The 17,933-nt window shown below is 59.4% G+C and overlaps 1 protein-coding gene across 5 annotated transcripts in view; it reads right to left on the minus strand.

Moving 5' to 3' along the window:
- The window catches only part of CSNK1D (casein kinase 1 delta), a 32,927-nt gene that overhangs the window by 843 nt on the left and 14,151 nt on the right, over positions 1-17,933 (minus strand). For 3 of the 5 annotated variants that reach the window (XM_078437974.2, XM_060645066.3, XM_078437973.2), the window contains 7 exons: positions 13,183-13,331; positions 12,458-12,686; positions 11,853-12,023; positions 11,286-11,434; positions 9,417-9,588; positions 8,754-8,893; positions 39-192 (listed from right to left, as the gene is read on the minus strand). In XM_078437974.2, coding sequence (XP_078294100.1) covers positions 103-192; positions 8,754-8,893; positions 9,417-9,588; positions 11,286-11,434; positions 11,853-12,023; positions 12,458-12,686; positions 13,183-13,331 — 1,100 coding nt within the window. In that variant the 3' untranslated portion in view covers positions 39-102. Of the gene's footprint in view, positions 1-38; positions 193-2,534; positions 4,604-5,736; positions 5,800-8,753; positions 8,894-9,416; positions 9,589-11,285; positions 11,435-11,852; positions 12,024-12,457; positions 12,687-13,182; positions 13,332-17,933 lie in introns of those variants that run through there. The other 2 variants (XM_060645068.3, XM_060645067.3) reach the window with 2 other exon arrangements.

The following is a 17,933-nucleotide window of genomic DNA, read 5'->3' on the forward strand; positions in this document are numbered from 1 at the left end:
AGCCCTGCTTGGCCTCGCCCCGGGTACCTCACACCCACCTGCCCTCGTGGCCAGTGGTGGCCTGCGTGGCTGGGAGCCCGGTCAGAGGCCGCTGGGGCCGCCTCAGTAGGTGGTGCGTCGCGGGCGCTGGGGACGGCAGCGGGCACCCTGGCGGGCCGCGTGCAGCCGGAGAGATGCCACGTCCCTGCTCCTCTGCAATGAAAAGCAAGTGAAAGCTCACACCTTGTCCCGGCCAGAGATGTCCCCCCCGGGGGGCTGCTGCTCTCCCTCTTCCATGTGTCCCTCGAGCTGTGTGAAGCCAGGCACCCGCCTGCAGCACCTGCCCATAGCCCCGGGGCTCTGATGCCCATCCTGGTCTGCCCGGGCCCTCTGTGGGGGGCGGGGGCTGTGGCGATGCCAGCTGCCGCAGGGGTCAAGGCGGAGGCCCGCATCTACTGCCCTTGGCCCGTGTTCAGGTGAGCCAGGCAGGGCCCGCTGGGCTGTTTGTACCCTCCCCCTTCTCGGCCGCAGGAGCTCCATCTGGCTGCTGCTGGCCACGAAGAGCTGTTGTGGGCTTCCTGGACCTCGCGCTGCAGTCTCCCCAACCCTCACCCTAAACTGCTTCCCCAGCGCTGGCCAGGAGCAACTGAAGTGGGCGTCCTCACCCGTCTCCATGCCCGCGTCCTAAGGCTGGCCCAGCATGGGGGCCAGCGACCCCGCGAGTCCTGCCCTGGGGATACTTAACATTAAGCAATTCTGAGATGATCGCTCCAATCGAGGCAGGATGCACACAGCTGGCCGGGGGGGCTGGGGTCCACGGGCAAGCACGCGCACTCCAGGGTGAACAAGGGTTCCTCTACCCTCCCCTTGGCCTAGGGAACGCGGGTCCACCTGTCCCCTTAGCCGGCACCTTGGTGGACACGTGAGGTGGACCCAAGGCCCCCTGCTGGGCACAGTCTCAACGCCTCCACCCCAGACCGGAGGCTGAGGTTCAAGGCCAGAGGGAGAGGGTGAGCAAGGCAGTCTTATCTGCCTAGTTTTCTGGTTCCAGGTGTTTCCGGCCGGGCCCAACATGGGAGACAGGAAACCTGGATGTCCTCAGGAAGCTGCGGCCACCCAGGGCTGAGCACTCCTCCCTCACACGAGTCAGGGAGAGCAGTCAGTGCTCGTGGGGCCATCCCTCGCCCTCCAGCACCCCGTGGAGACTGCCCCATGCGAAGTGAGGCAGGCGCCCGTGCCAAGCCCCCCCCCCCCCCCCCGGTGGGCCTTCTTGGCCCCTCCCTGGAAGGTACGCACACGTCACCCTAAATCACCCCAGACTGCTGCCCCTAGCCTGGCCGGACCTGGGTGGACCTGCCACATACAAACGCTGGGAAGAGCCTATGCAGAGAAGCCCCTTGTGCACGCGCGTGGGCCCTGAACCGGGGGAGCCCGATGGGGGGAGGCGGCACTTGCAGCGGCCCCGACGGACTGCCCAGTCCTTCCCAGCACCCAATCCGTGGCCTCAAGGACGCACAACGTGGTGGGTCCTTGTAACCCAACACGGGTACACGGGAGGCAGCACCCAGGCTCTGGACACAGGAGGAGGACAGAGGGACGAAGGACAGGGTGTGGGGTTTCCAGGAGGGGCTCCAAACGGCTTTCAGCGGAGGCTCTGCACACACTCCTGAGTACTGAGCCTTGTGCCCCAGCCCAGCGGCTGGTCCCTGGGTCAGGAAGATGGGGACCGTCAGGCGTCTTCCACTGCTGAGAGGCCAAGGAACAGGGCAGGCAGGCTCTGGGCAGAGGGCAGCGTGACGGCCCCTGTCTGCCCGCGGCCCCCTCCCAGCAGAACAGAGGAGGGCAGCTCGGGGCTGGTCTCCCTGCCACCTGGGCTGGGGGGAGCAACAAGGGGCCCAAATTTTGCTTTCCCAACGTTGGTGGCTGGGAAGTGGGGAGGGCCAAGGAAGAGCCCAGCCCTCTTCCGGAACCCGGCGGCCCACTGGGCTCAGCCAGAGTTGGCAGAAAGGGGAGGGCTGTGCTGGGTTACCGCACACTCGCGGGGAGCAGCTGGCTCCTCAGGCGCACGTAGGCCAACCCCACGCCTTCTTGTTCGGTGGGGTGTGGGGCTCACGGGGGCTGCAGGGCTTCAACAGTGCACGTGGGAAAGGGAGGTCAAGGCTGCGAGTTCAACAAATGGAGGGGCCCACCCTGGAGCTGCCTCCCAGGAACCACGTCCCCCTCGGCGGCTGTAGGACCATGACAGGCCGGCTGCCTCCCCACAATGCTCGGGGCAGGTGACAGTGCTTCCTTTTGGTGCTGCCCGTGGGGCCACGGGGCTCAGGCACCTGCTCCGTGAAGGTGGTCAGGCCGGGGGGAGAAGGGGCCCCCGAGCGCACCGGCACGTGTGTGCGCACGGCCCGTGCAGGCGTCGGCTCTGGAACCGCAGAAGTGGCAGCCCGCCCGGCCACCTGCTCCCGACCAGCTTATACCAACACCACCGACGGGCCGTGGGCAGGCCAGACACACAGGGCCCCTCTCAAACGGATGAAATAAAGACCATGTGGAGGGCGGGGGAGGGGGGAAGGTAGAAGTCATCATGGATTTATTATTTACACGGTGATAGTACATAGATGCAGTGATCACACAAACGTGCCAAGTCAGAGACCGGCCACCGATACACAGGTTGATACAGACGTTGCAACTACGCGTCCTGCAGTCGTGACGGGGAATTAAACACCGGGAGGGCAGCAAGTGTGCACGGACGGACGGACGGACAGCCGCACAGCCACGGGCCCGGGGAGCTGGGCCCGCCTTTCGGTTCGTCCGGCAATTTCAGGTGGAAGCCCAGATGCAGAGCGTGAGCAGGCTGTCCCTACCGGCGTCGGGCAGCACCCGGGGGGCTGTGCTGCTCACGCCCCGCCAGGGGGCAGGCGTACCTCTGGAGAGGGTCCCAGCCCACCCTGACCCGCCCGAGCTCGCACCGCGCTCCCACCGCCCCGCCTGGCCCAGGCCCCGCGCCCCCAAACAGAACAGCCAGTTCAGGATTCACAAAGAAGCAGATGGCCGCGCTCCGGCGCTAGCGGCTGCGGGGGCGGGAAGGGGAAACAGAGACGGACACTTCTCCGGTCCACTTGCTGCCAGCGCCCTGGTTTCCACACAGAGCACTGTGCAGGGGGCGGCAGGAGGAGAGGCGGAAGTTCCCCCAAACACCTATATTGCACCTTGTTTCCCGCGACGGGGGCTCCGGGCTGCCACCTGGCGCCTCTGCCTGCGACAAGATGAGGGAGCGTCCTGGCAAACCACCAGGAGCCCAGGGGCCCCGAGAGGTTCCTTCTGGCGAGACTCAGCCCCGCCCTGCTTCTTGACCCCCGTGGGGTTTGCTAGGTCCCAACGAAAGTCCCGGAAGGAAGTGCGTGACGCCACACCCTCCTGGACACAGGTCGAGTCACCGGCTTCTTGGCACTTGAGGGTGGATTCCCTTGGGCCGAGGCCTCTGTGGGCAAACCCGGCGCCGGGCACACCGCCACGCCCTTGGTTCCGAGCACACAGATGTTAACACACGTCGAGGGCCAATCTACACCGATCACGGTTACAGTCCGTTCAGAACGTTTCCCAAATTCAAAGACACGGAGGCAACACCACCGCCAAAACGACCACACGTGACCCCAACGGAGGGTCCGACGTCTCTCGCTCGAAATCCTCTCCCGAGGCACCAGCAACGCGCCACGCAAAGCCTTGGCCTCTGAGATCTTCGGTGCTCGGCTTCCTTCTGGCCGCGTCCAGGGGGGTGAGGCGCAGCCTGGCTCCCTAACCGCTCCGAGGACCTCGTCGCACGGGCCTTCCGCTTCAGGTGGGGAAGGGACAGTGACAGCCAGCACCAGCGTAACGAGGCCACAAGACGCACGGCACACACACGGACACGCACGGGGCACTTACACACACGTCTACACGGGACGGCACTTCTGACGAGAAAACCCCTCTCCACAGCGGACCCCACGACACACGGACCACAAAGCAGAGGACGGCGCCCGCGCTCTGCTCCCTGACACGCTCTGCCTACGCGGAAGCTCCACGCCAGCCTCTGCTCCGGGGGTTCTTTAGAGGCAACATCTGTCTCAGGACCGCAGAAACAGACGAGAAAGGAACAATAAAAAGACAGGTTTCTTTACACAGATTTAAGCCAGTAATTTTTAGCAAAATGATACAAAACTGTCTTAACCAAGTAGAAGATCGGTGGTTACAGTGGGCTCGTCAGGGAGCAGGGCGCCGCCACCGCAGGGGGACTGAAAGGCTCTTGAGCGGGAGTCTGGTTCTCTCTGCAACTGTCTCTCACACTCTGCTTTTCTTCCCAGCCCGAGACGAGCGGGCCGCGTGGGAGGCCCTCGGTGCAGCCCCCGCGACGGCAGAGCTTTGCGGTCTGTCCGGGTTAGTTTGTGTTTTGTTTCCCCCACGGGCGTCGCTGGGCGGGCGGCCTGGAGAGCTCCCGGTGTTAACGTTTCGGTTCTAGACCGGGGGGCGCGTCACTAGTAAAGCCATTGTAACAGAGTAGACCAGCCATGCATTGTCTGCCCTTCACAGCGGAAAGGAGTTCTCATCGGTGCACCACAGACTGAAGACCACTGGAAGCCACCCGACCGGGAATCTGTCGGAGCCAAAGCACAGGAGAAGGTCAGCATGAGGCCAGAGGCACGGGGCCGGCCAGACTTGGGCATGACACAGCAGTGACGGCGAGGGGGGGACACGGACGCTGCCCGACCCTACTCTGGACGCCCGCGCCAGACGCCCAGCCACGCCGGAAGGTCCCTCTGCGGCCAGGACACGTGCTCAGCGGAACGAGTGACAGGAAGACGGGGAAGGAGGAAGAAGCATGCAAGCAAGGAGGCCGGTGGCCACGGAGCTAGAAGCTCGAGAACAATCAGACCAGACAGAGTCCAAGCCGGAAGAGGTACTTGCTCCCAGCACCCCCTTCCTGGAAAGTAACCTGGTGTTCAGGAAGCAGGGACGAGGCGCCGTGTGGGCACCGGGACTCCCCGTGGAGGGGGGAGACGTGAGAAGCAGCTCCCGTCAGGGCGCCCCGGGGAACGCGGCCACGCCGGAACCGTGGCAGGTGCCGCAGCGGCGCCGGCGGCGAGCCCTGGCCACGAGGAGCCACGGCGTCACCGACGGGAGCGGGCCTGGCTCGGGTGCCCAGCCATGCGCCGACGGCAGGCAGGGGAGCAGGCGGCTGTGGCTGACGGGTTAATACAGACGGCAGCACGGACGGGATGCTGAGCAGAGACCGAGGTCGGAAAGAAAAACAAACGAGGACAGAAATAAATGCGAAAGAAGAGAGTGACAAAGCCAGGGCGGCAGAGACCACCGGGAGACTCCCGCAGCAAGAGCGCAAGAGCCCCCACCAAGCACGGCCGCTCAGCTGAGGACGACACACCCCGCGCCCCACACTACGGACCCCGGGCCGGGGCGGCTCGAGTGCCCTGGGGCCGCCGGGGCCGCGCACGAGCGCACGGCCCCGGGCTCCGGACGGGGCCGACAGCCAGCGCAACGGCGGGCAGGGTCCCAGGGCCGCCCCGCGCGCCCCCAGACCGGGCGGCTGAGCGCGGCCGCTCCGGAATCCATTCACGGAAAAGCACCGGGCGGAGGGCACGCGCTCTCCCTGCAGCACCCGGCATGCAAGCCCGGTCCCGCCTGCGCACCCCCGGGGCGGACGCAGGGGTGGTCCGTGCCCGCCCCGCCAGGCGCCTGCCGCCTGCCGGGCCCCAACATGAGCACACTCACCGGTGCTGCCTTCCAGCGGGAGACGTGCAGCTACTTGCCGTGGTGTTCGAAAGGAATGCTATTCTGAGGTGGGGGGAAAAGACAGCCGTTGGTAAGGGTTCCGCCGGCAAGCAGGACTGAGGCCTTCCGCACCTCGCTTCAACTGGGTCCGCGACCCGGCCAGGCTGCCCCAGAGGGGACCCCGGGAACGACGAGAGCAGCCGCAGCCGCTCCTCTCGCCTCATCGGGCAGAGCGTGAACCTGACACTTCCGGATGGGGGCCCGCGGTGGGCCCCGCCCCCAGGCCTTGCCTGTGCTTGGCCACCCCTCCTGACACGCGGACCGGCCACAGGGAAGACAAGGGGGCCACGGGTCTCACTGGAAAGGAGTTAACCTCAGAGGCCGTGTCACGTTCTATTCACGGCACCGGACCCGCGAGGCCTTTTCTTCTCAAAGACAGAAACGCACAAACAGGTTCATCGACCAGATGCCCTCTGGGGTCCTCACTGCTCTGGCTGACAAGTCGGACTCGTGCCCTGGGTCGGGAGCGTGGGGACCGTGCTCTAGCACAAGCCCCCTCCAGAAGGAAGTAGAGGCAAGGAATGGTCACCCTCCTGCAAAGTCTGAGCGCACCACGGTTAAGGGGTGGGGACGAGGGACACAGATGTCAACGGCCCCTCCCCGCGCCCAGCTGGAGAGTCAGCAGGGTCCCCCACAGGCCGGCCGGCGGCTCGAGCGCCTTCCGGGAAGAACTACTGCCTCCGACATCGCACATCTGCACAAGACACGACATCTCTTCAAAGCTCACAGAGAACCCAGACGAGAAGCAGCCACGGGGGAGGTGGACAGAACACGCACGGCCTCAGCCCCATGGGGGCTGCCCTCGCTTCACAGAAGCATCCCTGGCTCTACCTGCAGCCCACTTCCTTTGGGGAAGCGTGAACGGAACCCACAGAATCACACAAGCTGGAACTTCCAAACCACCGGGGCCGACACTGGGGGGCAACCCCCGCCAAGAATCTCAGAAAGAGACTCTTGCTGTCCCACAGGGTGCCCGTCACCCCCCGTGGAGGGCAGGAGCCTGGTGCAGAGTCTCCCAAGAGCGCAGGTGGGTGACCCGGAAAACCCAAAGGAGGGACCATCTCTGGGTCGGGGGTGCGTCAGGGACACATCCCAGGGCCGTGTCCTCAACACAAAGACCCTAAGAAAACCCCCAGGGGGACCAGTGCTTCTATCAGAGGGGAGACACCTCCCCATCACACCTCTGGAGCCTCGTCCTTCTGGTCCAGTCCCACGCTTCTTCACACGGAAAGCACAAAGAACAAGGACGCGGAACACGGGACTCCCAGTTGCAAACTCGCCTCTGCTCAGTGAGACTTCACAGCAAGGCCCCAGGGCATGTGGGCTGAGGCTGGCCACACCGTGCGGGAGAAGCTGGGCTCGGTCCCAGCAGCCTCGGGCCCTCTGTCGTCCCAAACCCTCCACGTATGTTCTTTTCCCTTAAAGAGAATTAGCTCTGCCCCTTCCTTCACCTTTGCTGGCTGAGGTCCAGCACGTAGATCCTGAGTCCAGACAGAGCCCCTGGGGTCCACAGACTCCCGGTTGTCCCTGCCTGGGGTACCTGGGGCCCTGGAGCAGGCTGTATGCCTGGGCTCTTGGCCACACGTGGGCAGACGCTGCCTACGATCTATTTCCTGCTGCCGATTCATGGATTCCAGGGCTTGGGGGAAGAAGCCCATAGCCCTTTCTGTGTCCTGCGGGGAGGGAGGTGCAGTGTGGGGCCCAAGCTCATTACGCTGGCCAGACTCCTCGAGCCCCACAATTAGAACTACACGGATCCTTAATCTCTTTGGGAAAAAGTTACGTACAAAGACAACCCCTTTCTGGCAGAACTACCAGCAACCTAGAGGTAGTCACACCGAAACTATTCACTTTACCGGGCTAAAATAAAAGTGATCAGGAGCGCTCCCTCCTTGCTCCTCTGCCAGAAGATCAAGCAGACGCTGCAGAACTGAGGTTCTGGGCAGTTCTCACAGACCCTGTGCTCTCCTAACCAACGTGCTCGGCCCAGCAATTCACCAAGATACGCCCAGCACCAAGCGTGTGCCAGCAGCAGGGCCCAAGGCTAACTCGTCAACGAGAGAGGTACCACAGTGAGCCGGAGGGGCACCGCCAGGGGTGCGTGACCCAGGACCCGGGCTTCCAGGGTGCTCCCCAAAACCAGTGCCCGTCCCCCCAACCCCCCGCAGATACCACGGGGCACAGGCACCCAGAGGACCCTGTTGGAAGCAGGAGAGGGCCCTGACAGCTACCTGAGCAAGAAGGTCCAAGTGTGTGAAAAGAGCTCATCTGTGGAGGGCACGTGGGTGAACGCAGAAGAGCCACAGCACCAAAGTCAGAAAGGGAAGAGGAGGATGTGGGTGGAAGGGACCCATGTGCGTGACCGAGCCATTTCTCTGAGGACACCTGCCTCGTCAGAAAGAAGGCAGGTGGGCAGGGACCTCAGAAGACGGGAACCCTCACCCGCGCGCTGACAGGCTTGTCCAGGCCACCTTCTAGGGGCCGAGGTGGCCGCCAGCAATCCACGGGGACCGCCTGCCCAACGAGTGTGAGCAAAGGGCCTCCAAGCCTGTGTGTGCCCATGACAGACGTGTGGTGTGAGCAGGCGTGGCATCTCAAGTCTGCACCGGAAGACGGCCAAGCCTCCAGGGCTGGCTTGGGGATGGGCTGCGAGGAGGGCCACAGAAGAGAAAAGGCCCCACTACCTGTCCCAGCGCGGCCGGGAGACGAGCCCTTCCTCTGCACAGCCCGCAGTAGGCTCTGAACTAAGGGGCTGCAGAGCCGCAAAGGGCGCCGCGTCCCTCCCCGCTTAACACTCGGAAAGGACGGCCGAGGGGAAGCAGGAAGGAAGGAAGCCCTTCCACACCCTCGCCCCACTCTTCTTGGCGCCCGAAGACCAGCTCGGACACAGAAAGCCCACGGGCTGCAGCGTCCCGACCTCGCCGAGCCCGGAGCGCGTGCCTGTGCGGAGCACATACCTGTGAGGTCGACATGCGGGAGGTATCTTGTCGGCCCGTGAGATCGGAGGAGGAGACGTTGACGGGGGCGCCGCGGTGCAGCCGCATACTCACTTTCCGCTCTCTTTCCATGCCAGACACGGGCCGAGGAGAGGTGTTAGCTGGAGAAGAGACGGGGCAAGGGTGAGGCCTCAGGGCAGCCCTGCCATCAGCAAGAGGAGGCCTCTCCTCAGCGGCCTCGGCGTCTAGCACGCGGGGAAGTGGGTGCCGCTGTACCCCGCGGGGCCCCACCAGATTTCCAGGTCGGCAGTGGCGGGCAGGGCCCGCGGAGCGCCCAGGGGCACCAGTGTGCTGGCTCCGGGCGGACTTCCCCAGGAGCTCAAGCAGCGGAAGGGGGCAGCTCGAGGCCTCTGTGCTCAGGGGGCCGCTCATGGAGGGGACAGAGGGGCGGGCGGGGAGAGAGGTTCCTAGGGGAGCCATCCATGTCTCAGTGGCAGGGTCCTCCAAGTCCAGTGAAACACACGTCCCCTGGCCTGCCCATCCTCGGGAACCAGAGTCGACCAGAAGCGGGACGCACACAGCCTCACCCGGCGCGGGGCCCTGCAGCTCCAACAACCGGAGCGGCCAACGTGCACACCAGAAGCCCCGGTGCCTGCTGGGGAGACGTGGCCTCAGCCCACTCACCAGTGTGTGAGGTAGGGGTGAGGGGGGTGGGAGGAGCCACCTCCTGGGTGCCCCGCAGGCGGCCAGAGGCCGTGGAGGGGAGGCCGCGGGCGGCTGGGTTCCGAGGGTGCCTCAGCCGCTCCTCTCGATCGCGGCGCTCCCGCTCAGCGTCATCAGCTGCCCGGCTGGCTCCCTGCGAAGGAAGCAGGAAGACTAGACTGAACAGGGTTCGGTGGAAACTGCCCAAGGGTCCCGGCTGCCCCTTGCGACTCAAGCACACACCAGGGGCACTGGGACCTGCAGCCAGCTGGGATGAGGCATCTCTCCCTCCAGGACGGCGGCCTGCCCCTTGACCCTATGAGTGCGCAGAGGTCGTCCCCAACGCTCCTGAACCCCCCTCACTGATAGCAACTGGGTGGCCTCTTCCCTGTGAACACCCACACGGGGACGGGAAATCACACGAGGTCAGGGCAGCGGTGGGCCCAACGTGCTGGCATCCGGTCGGTGGGAGGCCTGAGCAGAGCCCAGATCTCCGGCCCCAGGGCGGATGTCAGGCCAGTGGCCACAGGACAAGGACTCAGGTGGCCAGAGCTGTCCGAGGAGGACCCACGTGGTGGACACCACTTAACTCGCTCCCAGCAAACAGCTAGTTACGCGATGAACCGGGCGAGTGGGGACAAGACACCCGCCACCACATTCTAATCACCAGTGCCGTCAGGCAATAGTCTGCAAACGGCAGCCCACGGGCCAAATGCAGCCACCACCGGTTTCCGCACAAGTCTTCCTCCGCACCCGCTCGAGTAACACGCCACCCGTGGCAGCTTCTCAGTGGCGGCGCAGAGCCGCGTGGCTGTTCCAGCACGAGCACCACAGAGCTGCGATTAGCCACGCCCCAGCCCTGCCCGGAGAAGGGCGGCCGGCCCCACTGGGAGGGGGATGCCGCCGGAACGTCGCCCAGACTCCGGGCGACCTGTGGGGGCACGTCCCGCGCCAGCCCACTGTGGCACACCTGGTTCTCCCACACACGGCACAGACCCCTGCACGAACACCCGGGTACCCGCGAGGCCGCAAAGTAATCCTTTCTGGCTTGTGCTGTCTAGAGAGGAGGTTCCGCTCCTCCGCCAGATCTTGTCACCCTGGAAAGGTTCCAATTTCTGTTTTAAGCGCGTAACTAAATATAACAAATTTGTAACAAAAGAGGAAGAAGTTCCAGAAAAACCCTGGAAGTTTCTGGCAATAGTATCTCAAGATTAATTAGATTCCTGTAACAGGCAGCCTGTTTTAGAGAAGGCAAACACCAAAGCTCAAGTTCTGCACCCCCACCCCCAGCAGTCATGCACAAACCTGCATCCATTCGACAACCCCGGAACAAAGGAAGTCAACGCACTTGGACCCCAGGCACCGCGCCTCCTGAGCACCCACCCAGCTCGCTCACCCACGCGGCTGGGTCCGAGGGAGGAGGGGCAAGTGGTCACGTCACCTGGCAGGAGCCCTCGGCCTTGGCCATACCCCCCTACACGACAAACGCTCGGGAGCCACACCTCAACATCAGAGGCAGTCAAAGCCATGGCGCTCTTGGTGAGGAGAATGCTAATAAAATGACGTTCCCATGGTCTGTCATTCAAGTAAGAGCCCTGGTTCCAGGCAGACCTGCGCCAGGAGACACATTCCACTGGCTCCAGGGGGGCCAGTGCTGACACAGTGCCTTCTTTACTGTCCCCTCACCGGGATCTTGCTTCTTGGAACCTCCCAGCCTTGGCTAGATGCACCCTACACCGGGCCAAGACCCTAGCAGGTGCACTCGGCTCCCCCTAGGCGGCAGACACGCCTTCCAAAACCTGCACCTCGTCTGGCGGAGGCCTCTGTCTAACCAACCGGCAGAGCACTTACAAATTTGAGCATGTTCCAGTCGAACACGTAGTCATAGGAGAAACCCTGGCGGTGGAAGAGATTCCTGAAGAGCTGCCTCAGGTAGGAGTAGTCAGGCTTGTCGTCAAAACGTAAGGAGCGGCAGAAATTCAGGTACGTGGCGAACTCAGCTGCAGAACAAGATACTCAGTGCTACCTAGCAGCGCCCAACAGGGCACTGGTGGCTGCAGATGCTCTCGCCACCACTGCCTGCCACACACCAGGCACGCGAGACATGTCGTCCGAAACACTGGTCACACAGGGAGGGAACTGAGACTTCAGGAAACAGTTTAAGAAAACCCAGCACCACAGAGCACAGCCTGGTTCCCCCCAGGGCATTTCTCCATAGGAACAAAGAACTCCCTGGGTCCTTGGTCCCGGAAAGCAGAGGAGCACCAGGGACAGGAAGCTGCCACCAGCCCAAGGACAGGTCACCCACGGACTCTTCCCCTCCTCACCACGCGGGACTCGTCGGCCTCCCAGCACCCCCACCCTAACCCCACCCTGAGACCACAGGCCCACCCAGCGCCTGCACTCGAGGACACGCACAGGGGTAGCTTTTACACAGCACTTCGATGGGGGTGGACATCTTCTTCTCGCTGATCCGTTCGTACTTCTGCCTCTTGGTGGCTGCCTTCAGCCCCTGCCAGGGCAGAGAGCCCAGATTGAAGTACATGAGCACATAGCCCAGTGACTCCAGATCATCCCTTCGAGATTGTTCTGGAAAAGACGGGAAATGGGTTAAGAACAGCACACGTGCGCCTGCAGCTGCAAAGCCAAGACCCCAGGCGCATGCTTACTGTGGAAATGCACTTTTAAAGCTACAGAAAATACTCTCGGATTCTTTCTCACCAGAAATCACCCCTGATGTGCTTTTAGGGGCTCTGGCACCCCTGGATGGGCGATACCAACATTAAGTTTACTGTCAGAAAGCCCAGCCACTTACCCGCCCCCACCACACCTCACAAAAGGTTCTCCACAGTCCAGACAGCCTTCGCTACAAAGGTTCGATGACAGCCTCCATGCCAAACATGCTGGCCACTCCCAGGGTGTCCCAAGGGGCTGGCCTTTCCCTGAGCTAAGGGATGGACATGCCCAAGGCGGCCTGGGCCAGTGACCGGGGGCACAGAAGAGCCCATCACCCATGGGCTCACCGATTCCAAGATGCGTGTTGATGGAGGCGTACCGCGCCGTCCCAGTGAGGTTTTTGTTCTCGCGGTAGGGGATGTGCTGGTGGGTCCTGGCATCCCGGTACTTCTTGGCCAGCCCAAAGTCAATGATGTAGACCAGGTTGCCCTTCTTCCCCAGCCCCATGAGAAAGTTATCTGGCTTCACATCTCGGTGGATGAAGTTCTTTGAATGAATGTATTCGATGCGACTAATCTGGAAGCAGAGAAGGAACGATGAGACATTAAACCCCAGCAGCAGCCTTGGAAAAGGATCCTGGCTCGGCAGAGTGAGGGCTGCGCCCTTAGCTGCACGTCCCGTCCCCTTGGTCAGAGCAGAGTAACTCAACAACCAGTGAAGGGCGCCGATCGGACCACCTTCGGGACCCCTGCAGTCTTCCTCGCTGGCTCTCGTGGTGGGTGGACTGCTGGCTGGTGACAGGACCGCCCCCTTCCCAGACGAGGGTCTGCAGCAGTCGGCCTCTCTGCAGAGTCCCACACGTGAATGGGCGACGCCGTGTGGGGCAGTCTCCAAAGCCGGCCAACCGTCAGTGCCTTGCAGCAAAGGTGACCGTATGCCCACTTTCTCCCCACCCACCAACAGGCGTAAAACAAAGGGAACCGCACCCGAATGCGCCATCACACTGCCGAGGCAAACCAAGCAGGCATCGAGCACCCGGGCTCCCCGGCACTTTGGAAAGCGGGGTTCTTACCATCTGGTCAGCAAGCAGCAGGACAGTTTTGAGGCTGAATTTCCTCGAGCAGAAGTTGAACAGGTCTTCCAGGCTCGGTCCCAACAGCTCCATCACCATGACATTGTAGTCCCCCTCCGCTCCGCACCACCGGATGGTGGGGATGCCCACTGCAAGAGAAACCCAACACGCCTGTGCTCGCACACTCAGACGCACCACATGAGACACACGCCATGCGACAAGGGCTGGCGGGCAGTGGCTGGAAGTGACACGGGGAGAGGCCAGCATCCCGGGTGGCGGAGTGAGCAGGCCGAGAAAGAGAAGGTGCCAGAGGACAAGAGGGGCTCGTCTAGAAAAAGCGGAGTTCCCATCCACCTCCCCCCCACTCCCTGTCAGTGCCTCCTGTCAGCGTGCTGCATGTGTCACAAATCACAAACTACTATGGGCTCGCTGCTGTCAACCAAAGTCCACACTGTTCAGGTGCCCTCGGTTTTCCTGTCATCCTGTCTGCCCCTTCCTCACGTCTCCTCAGGCATCTCTGGACTCAGCCGTCTCTCACGTCGTCCCTGGTTTCCGGCGGCCCGGCAGTTCTGGGGGTGCTGGGGCCGCCCCTCTGTTGGGATGTGTCTGATGTTGCGTGATGGGCTTGGGGGGGGAAGACCGCAGAGGCAGAGTGCCCTTCTCTTCATGTCAGGGGTCCGTGCTGTCAAGGTGACGCCATCACTGTGGACACGACCTTGACCGCTTAGCTGAGGTGCGCTCATTCTCCCTTCCCAGTTCTGTTCTCTTTGGGAGGCCATCACTATGTATGGCCCACACTTCGGATGTTGGGGGGTCATGCTCCACATTCTTCGGGGTGGGTGGGGGGAGTATCCACACACATTACTCAGGTTCTTCTACACAGGTTTGTCTCTTCTCCCCCAGTTTACTTATTCAATCATTTTTTGGGAACATTACGGGCCTACAGGTACCTATGTCACACTCTGGTCTACACTGCAGCCCCCCCACCCCCCGCCCCCCGGTCACTCACTTGGCTGTCCGTGGTGCTCTACCCGGGGCCCCCAGAGGCGCCTTAGTCAGTCCTGAGACCATCTACCAAACCCATCGATCGAGGCTTTTGTGCCTCTGTGTTTTGAGCACTGCCTCACTTTCTGACACTAAATGTTTTTTAGTTCAGCTTTACAGCAAGTCCTGATACAAACGGGGCAACCCCCTTTCATTCTTAAAATTAATTACTTACAATTTTTCCATGTTTCACGAGAACAAATCCAATACGTTGTCTTTTTAAAGCATCACGAAGCAAATGTCTGTAGCACAGATCACCTACCCAGACCAAGAGCATTCTTGAGAACCTCACGTGCTGCACATCACACACTCCCGTGCACTTCTCACTCCCGTGCTCCCCGAAAATGGCCATCCAGAGCTCTGTCATTCCCTTGCTTTTAATAAAGTAAGGGTGCATGATTACTCAGCCATAAAAAAAGATGATCTTGCCGTTTGCGACAACATGGATGGACTTAGAGTGTTAGGCTAAGTGAATTAAGACAGAGAAAGACAAATGCCATATGATTTCACTCATATGCATCACCTAAAAACCAAAACAGACAAGCAAATAAAAAACAAAAACAAACTCATAAAGAGAATAAAGTGGTGGTTGCCAGAGGGGGTGGAACAAACAGGTTAAGGGAATCAAGAGGTACAATCTCCCAGTTATAAAATAAGTAAGTAAAAAAAAAAAAAAAGAAAAAGTCACAGCAATGAAAAGGACAGCACACGGAATAGTCAATAATGTTGGAGGAACACGGTATGGTGACAAATGTGACCACACCTGTCGTGAGCACTGTGTGGCCCACAGGACTGTCGAGTCACTATGGTGTACACCAAAAACTAATATAAATGAATCACAGTTCTATGAAATAGGTTTGTAAAAAAGGACGCATGTTGTACAGTATTCCCTTTGGAGAACAGATCACAGTTCACCACTTGGACTGTTTGGGTCTGCTTCCATTATAAACAGTGCTACTCCGTATACCCGTATTTATGTCCACAAGTGCAAATTCTTAACACACGAAGTTCTCGTTCACATCTACTTTATCCCCCGGGCGCGAACCTACGAACACAGAGCACAGGTTACCTGACCGTACGAGATAACGTCAAATTGTTTCCAGAGACGGAGAGCCCACCCCACACACCCACCAGCAGTGGGCGAGTCCCTGCTGTGGAAGAGGACCGTCAGATCGCTCGATTTTTATTAACCGAGTGGGTATACAGACGGTGTCACGCTAAATTCTCAATCTGGATCTTTCTTCCATGTGGTTACCGGCCACACGTTTCCTCTTTGAAATGTCGACGAGTGTCTTTTGCCAACTTTTCTATCAGGGAATCTTCTGCCTATTTTATAGCAGTTCTTTAAAGATTCTGGATACTAAACCATTGCCGGTTTTATGTGAGGCATATTTTTTTTTCTTTTGGAGTGTTTTGATGAGGAATTTTAACAAAGATGAATATATCAATCTTTTTCTTAATGAGTAATGTTTCTGGTATAAGAAACCCTGAGTCAGAAACAGATACTATTATTTTCTTTTAAAACCTTAAAAGTTTCCCTACATCCAGCCAAGATGGGAGTAATAGGGGCCCAATTTACCCTCATATCTGCAAAAACAGAAGAGTTAACAAAACACAGAACACATGGAAAAACGGTTTCTAAGACACTGAACGGGAGACAACGAACGAACAACGCCCAGGCCTGACAGACAGGGCACAGGCCGCCCCCTCCCAGCCTGAGTGTCAGCAGAGACGCAAACACTGAGCAGGCAAAAGGAACCTGACTTCATCCCATTTATGACCAAGTGGAGGAAGGATCTGAGCAGCAGAGTTAATACCGAGCGTGCAAGCCAGCGGAAGTCACAGCGTCTGGCACCCAAAGATGACCAGGTATGCAAAGAGGCAGAAAACACCCGCGCTGAGAACAGTCCGCCGAAACTGGCTCAGGTGTTAGAATCAGCAGAGATGGACAACACGTTATCAACTCTTAACTAGACTCCATGTCAAAAAGTTACACGAAGGCATGGCGTGGGGGATTTACGAGACTCAACTCTAACTTTTAGAAAGGACAACGACAGGGTCTGAGATCAGACAGCGTAGAAGAAAAGATGTGTGACTCGAGGCACAAAACTACTGGAAAAGCAGCAAGAGTTTCAGCGAGCTCTGGGACAGCTTCGAGCCACGAGACACCTGTATCACGCAGCCCCCAGGAAAGAGGGAGGAGGGGACAGAGACGATGCTGGAAGTAGCAGCTGGATAAAGACAACAGACCCACCAACCTAAGCTCGGCGAGCCCCACGCACCGGGGCCACAACGAACATTGCACAAACGTCCAGACCTGTGAATCAAATCGCTCACGACTAGATAAAGAGAGCATCTCGAAAACAGCCAGGGAAACGCCACATTACATAAACCAGACAAAGACCAAGATCACTGCACACTCCTCGGAAAAGCACAGTGGGAAGCCTCTTTCAAGTATGGAGGAAAAAAGCCTCAGAAAGCTGAGTAACGGGAAGATCTCCAGGTCTATCAAAAAGGCGTAGACTCCATCAGCAGCAGACCTGCACCGCTACGCATCGGAAAGGCCGCCCTGCAGGCAGAAGGCAGACGGAAGTGTGGGCCCGCACAAAGGCCTGAGAAGCACTGGAAGTAACAACGTAAGTTCACACGTAAGGTTTTAAAATTACTTAAATCCCTTGAAAAGATAGGACTGTTCAAACGAAAATAACAACGCAGCGTAGGGTTTATCACATGCAAACGTAAGCGCAGGAGGACCAGACCACACAGGCTGGCAGTGAGGGAAAGGAAGCACACCATCACAGGCAGACGCCCTTTACACACACACACACACACACACACACACACACACACACGGGTTGTAGAAAGGCCAGCGCACGACATCAACTTCAGACCAAAGGGCGCACAAGAGCCGGGTCCGCATGGGACACAGCAGGCTGCCGTGCAGAGCATTCCCAGGGATACGCCCCTCATTTCGTAAGGATAAAGGTGTCAGCTCATCAGGGGAGCGTTAACAACTCCACTCGTTCATGCAGCTAACAGCACAGCTTCAAAACACACAAAGCAAAGCCGCAAGGAGATCGGCAAACCCACAAATTGACGGTGTCCTCGGCAGCCCCTCGGGCAGCAGAGCACAGTGTCCTCAAGTGCACACGGGACGGTCACCAAGACAGACCCAATGCTGGACATAAAACAGGCCTAGCGTTAAAAGGATTCTAGTCGTACAAAGTGTGCTCTCAGAAGACCATGAAATCCGGTCAGAAATAACAAAGAGCTCTCTGGAAAACCCCCAATATTTGGAAGCTACATACTATGCTTCAAAATAACCCATGGATCAAGGGAGAGATCAGAAGAGGAATTAGAAAGCATTCTGCACTAACTGAAAACCCAACACAGCAGGATTTACGACATGTGCTCTTGTAGTGCTTGGGGGAAATTTATAGCAACTAAACGCCTGTATTAAAAAAAGACACATCAATGACGTCAGAGAATTGGAGATTAAACCCACAGTCAGCAGATGACGTAAAAAATGATCGAGTAGTAGTCAACGAAACAACACAGAGAGAGCGACGACTGGAACCAAAAGATGTTTCTTTGAAAATATTTTTGATAAACTTCTACTCAGACTGCTCAGGGAAAAACAGAAAAGGCACAAATTACCAATATCAGCAAGAGGCCTCCGCACACACGAAAAGGCTAATAGAGAACTA

Source organism: Panthera onca, chromosome E1 (genome assembly GCF_046562875.1).
Source record: "Panthera onca isolate mPanOnc1 chromosome E1, mPanOnc1 haplotype 2, whole genome shotgun sequence".
Lineage (NCBI taxonomy): Eukaryota > Metazoa > Chordata > Mammalia > Carnivora > Felidae > Panthera > Panthera onca.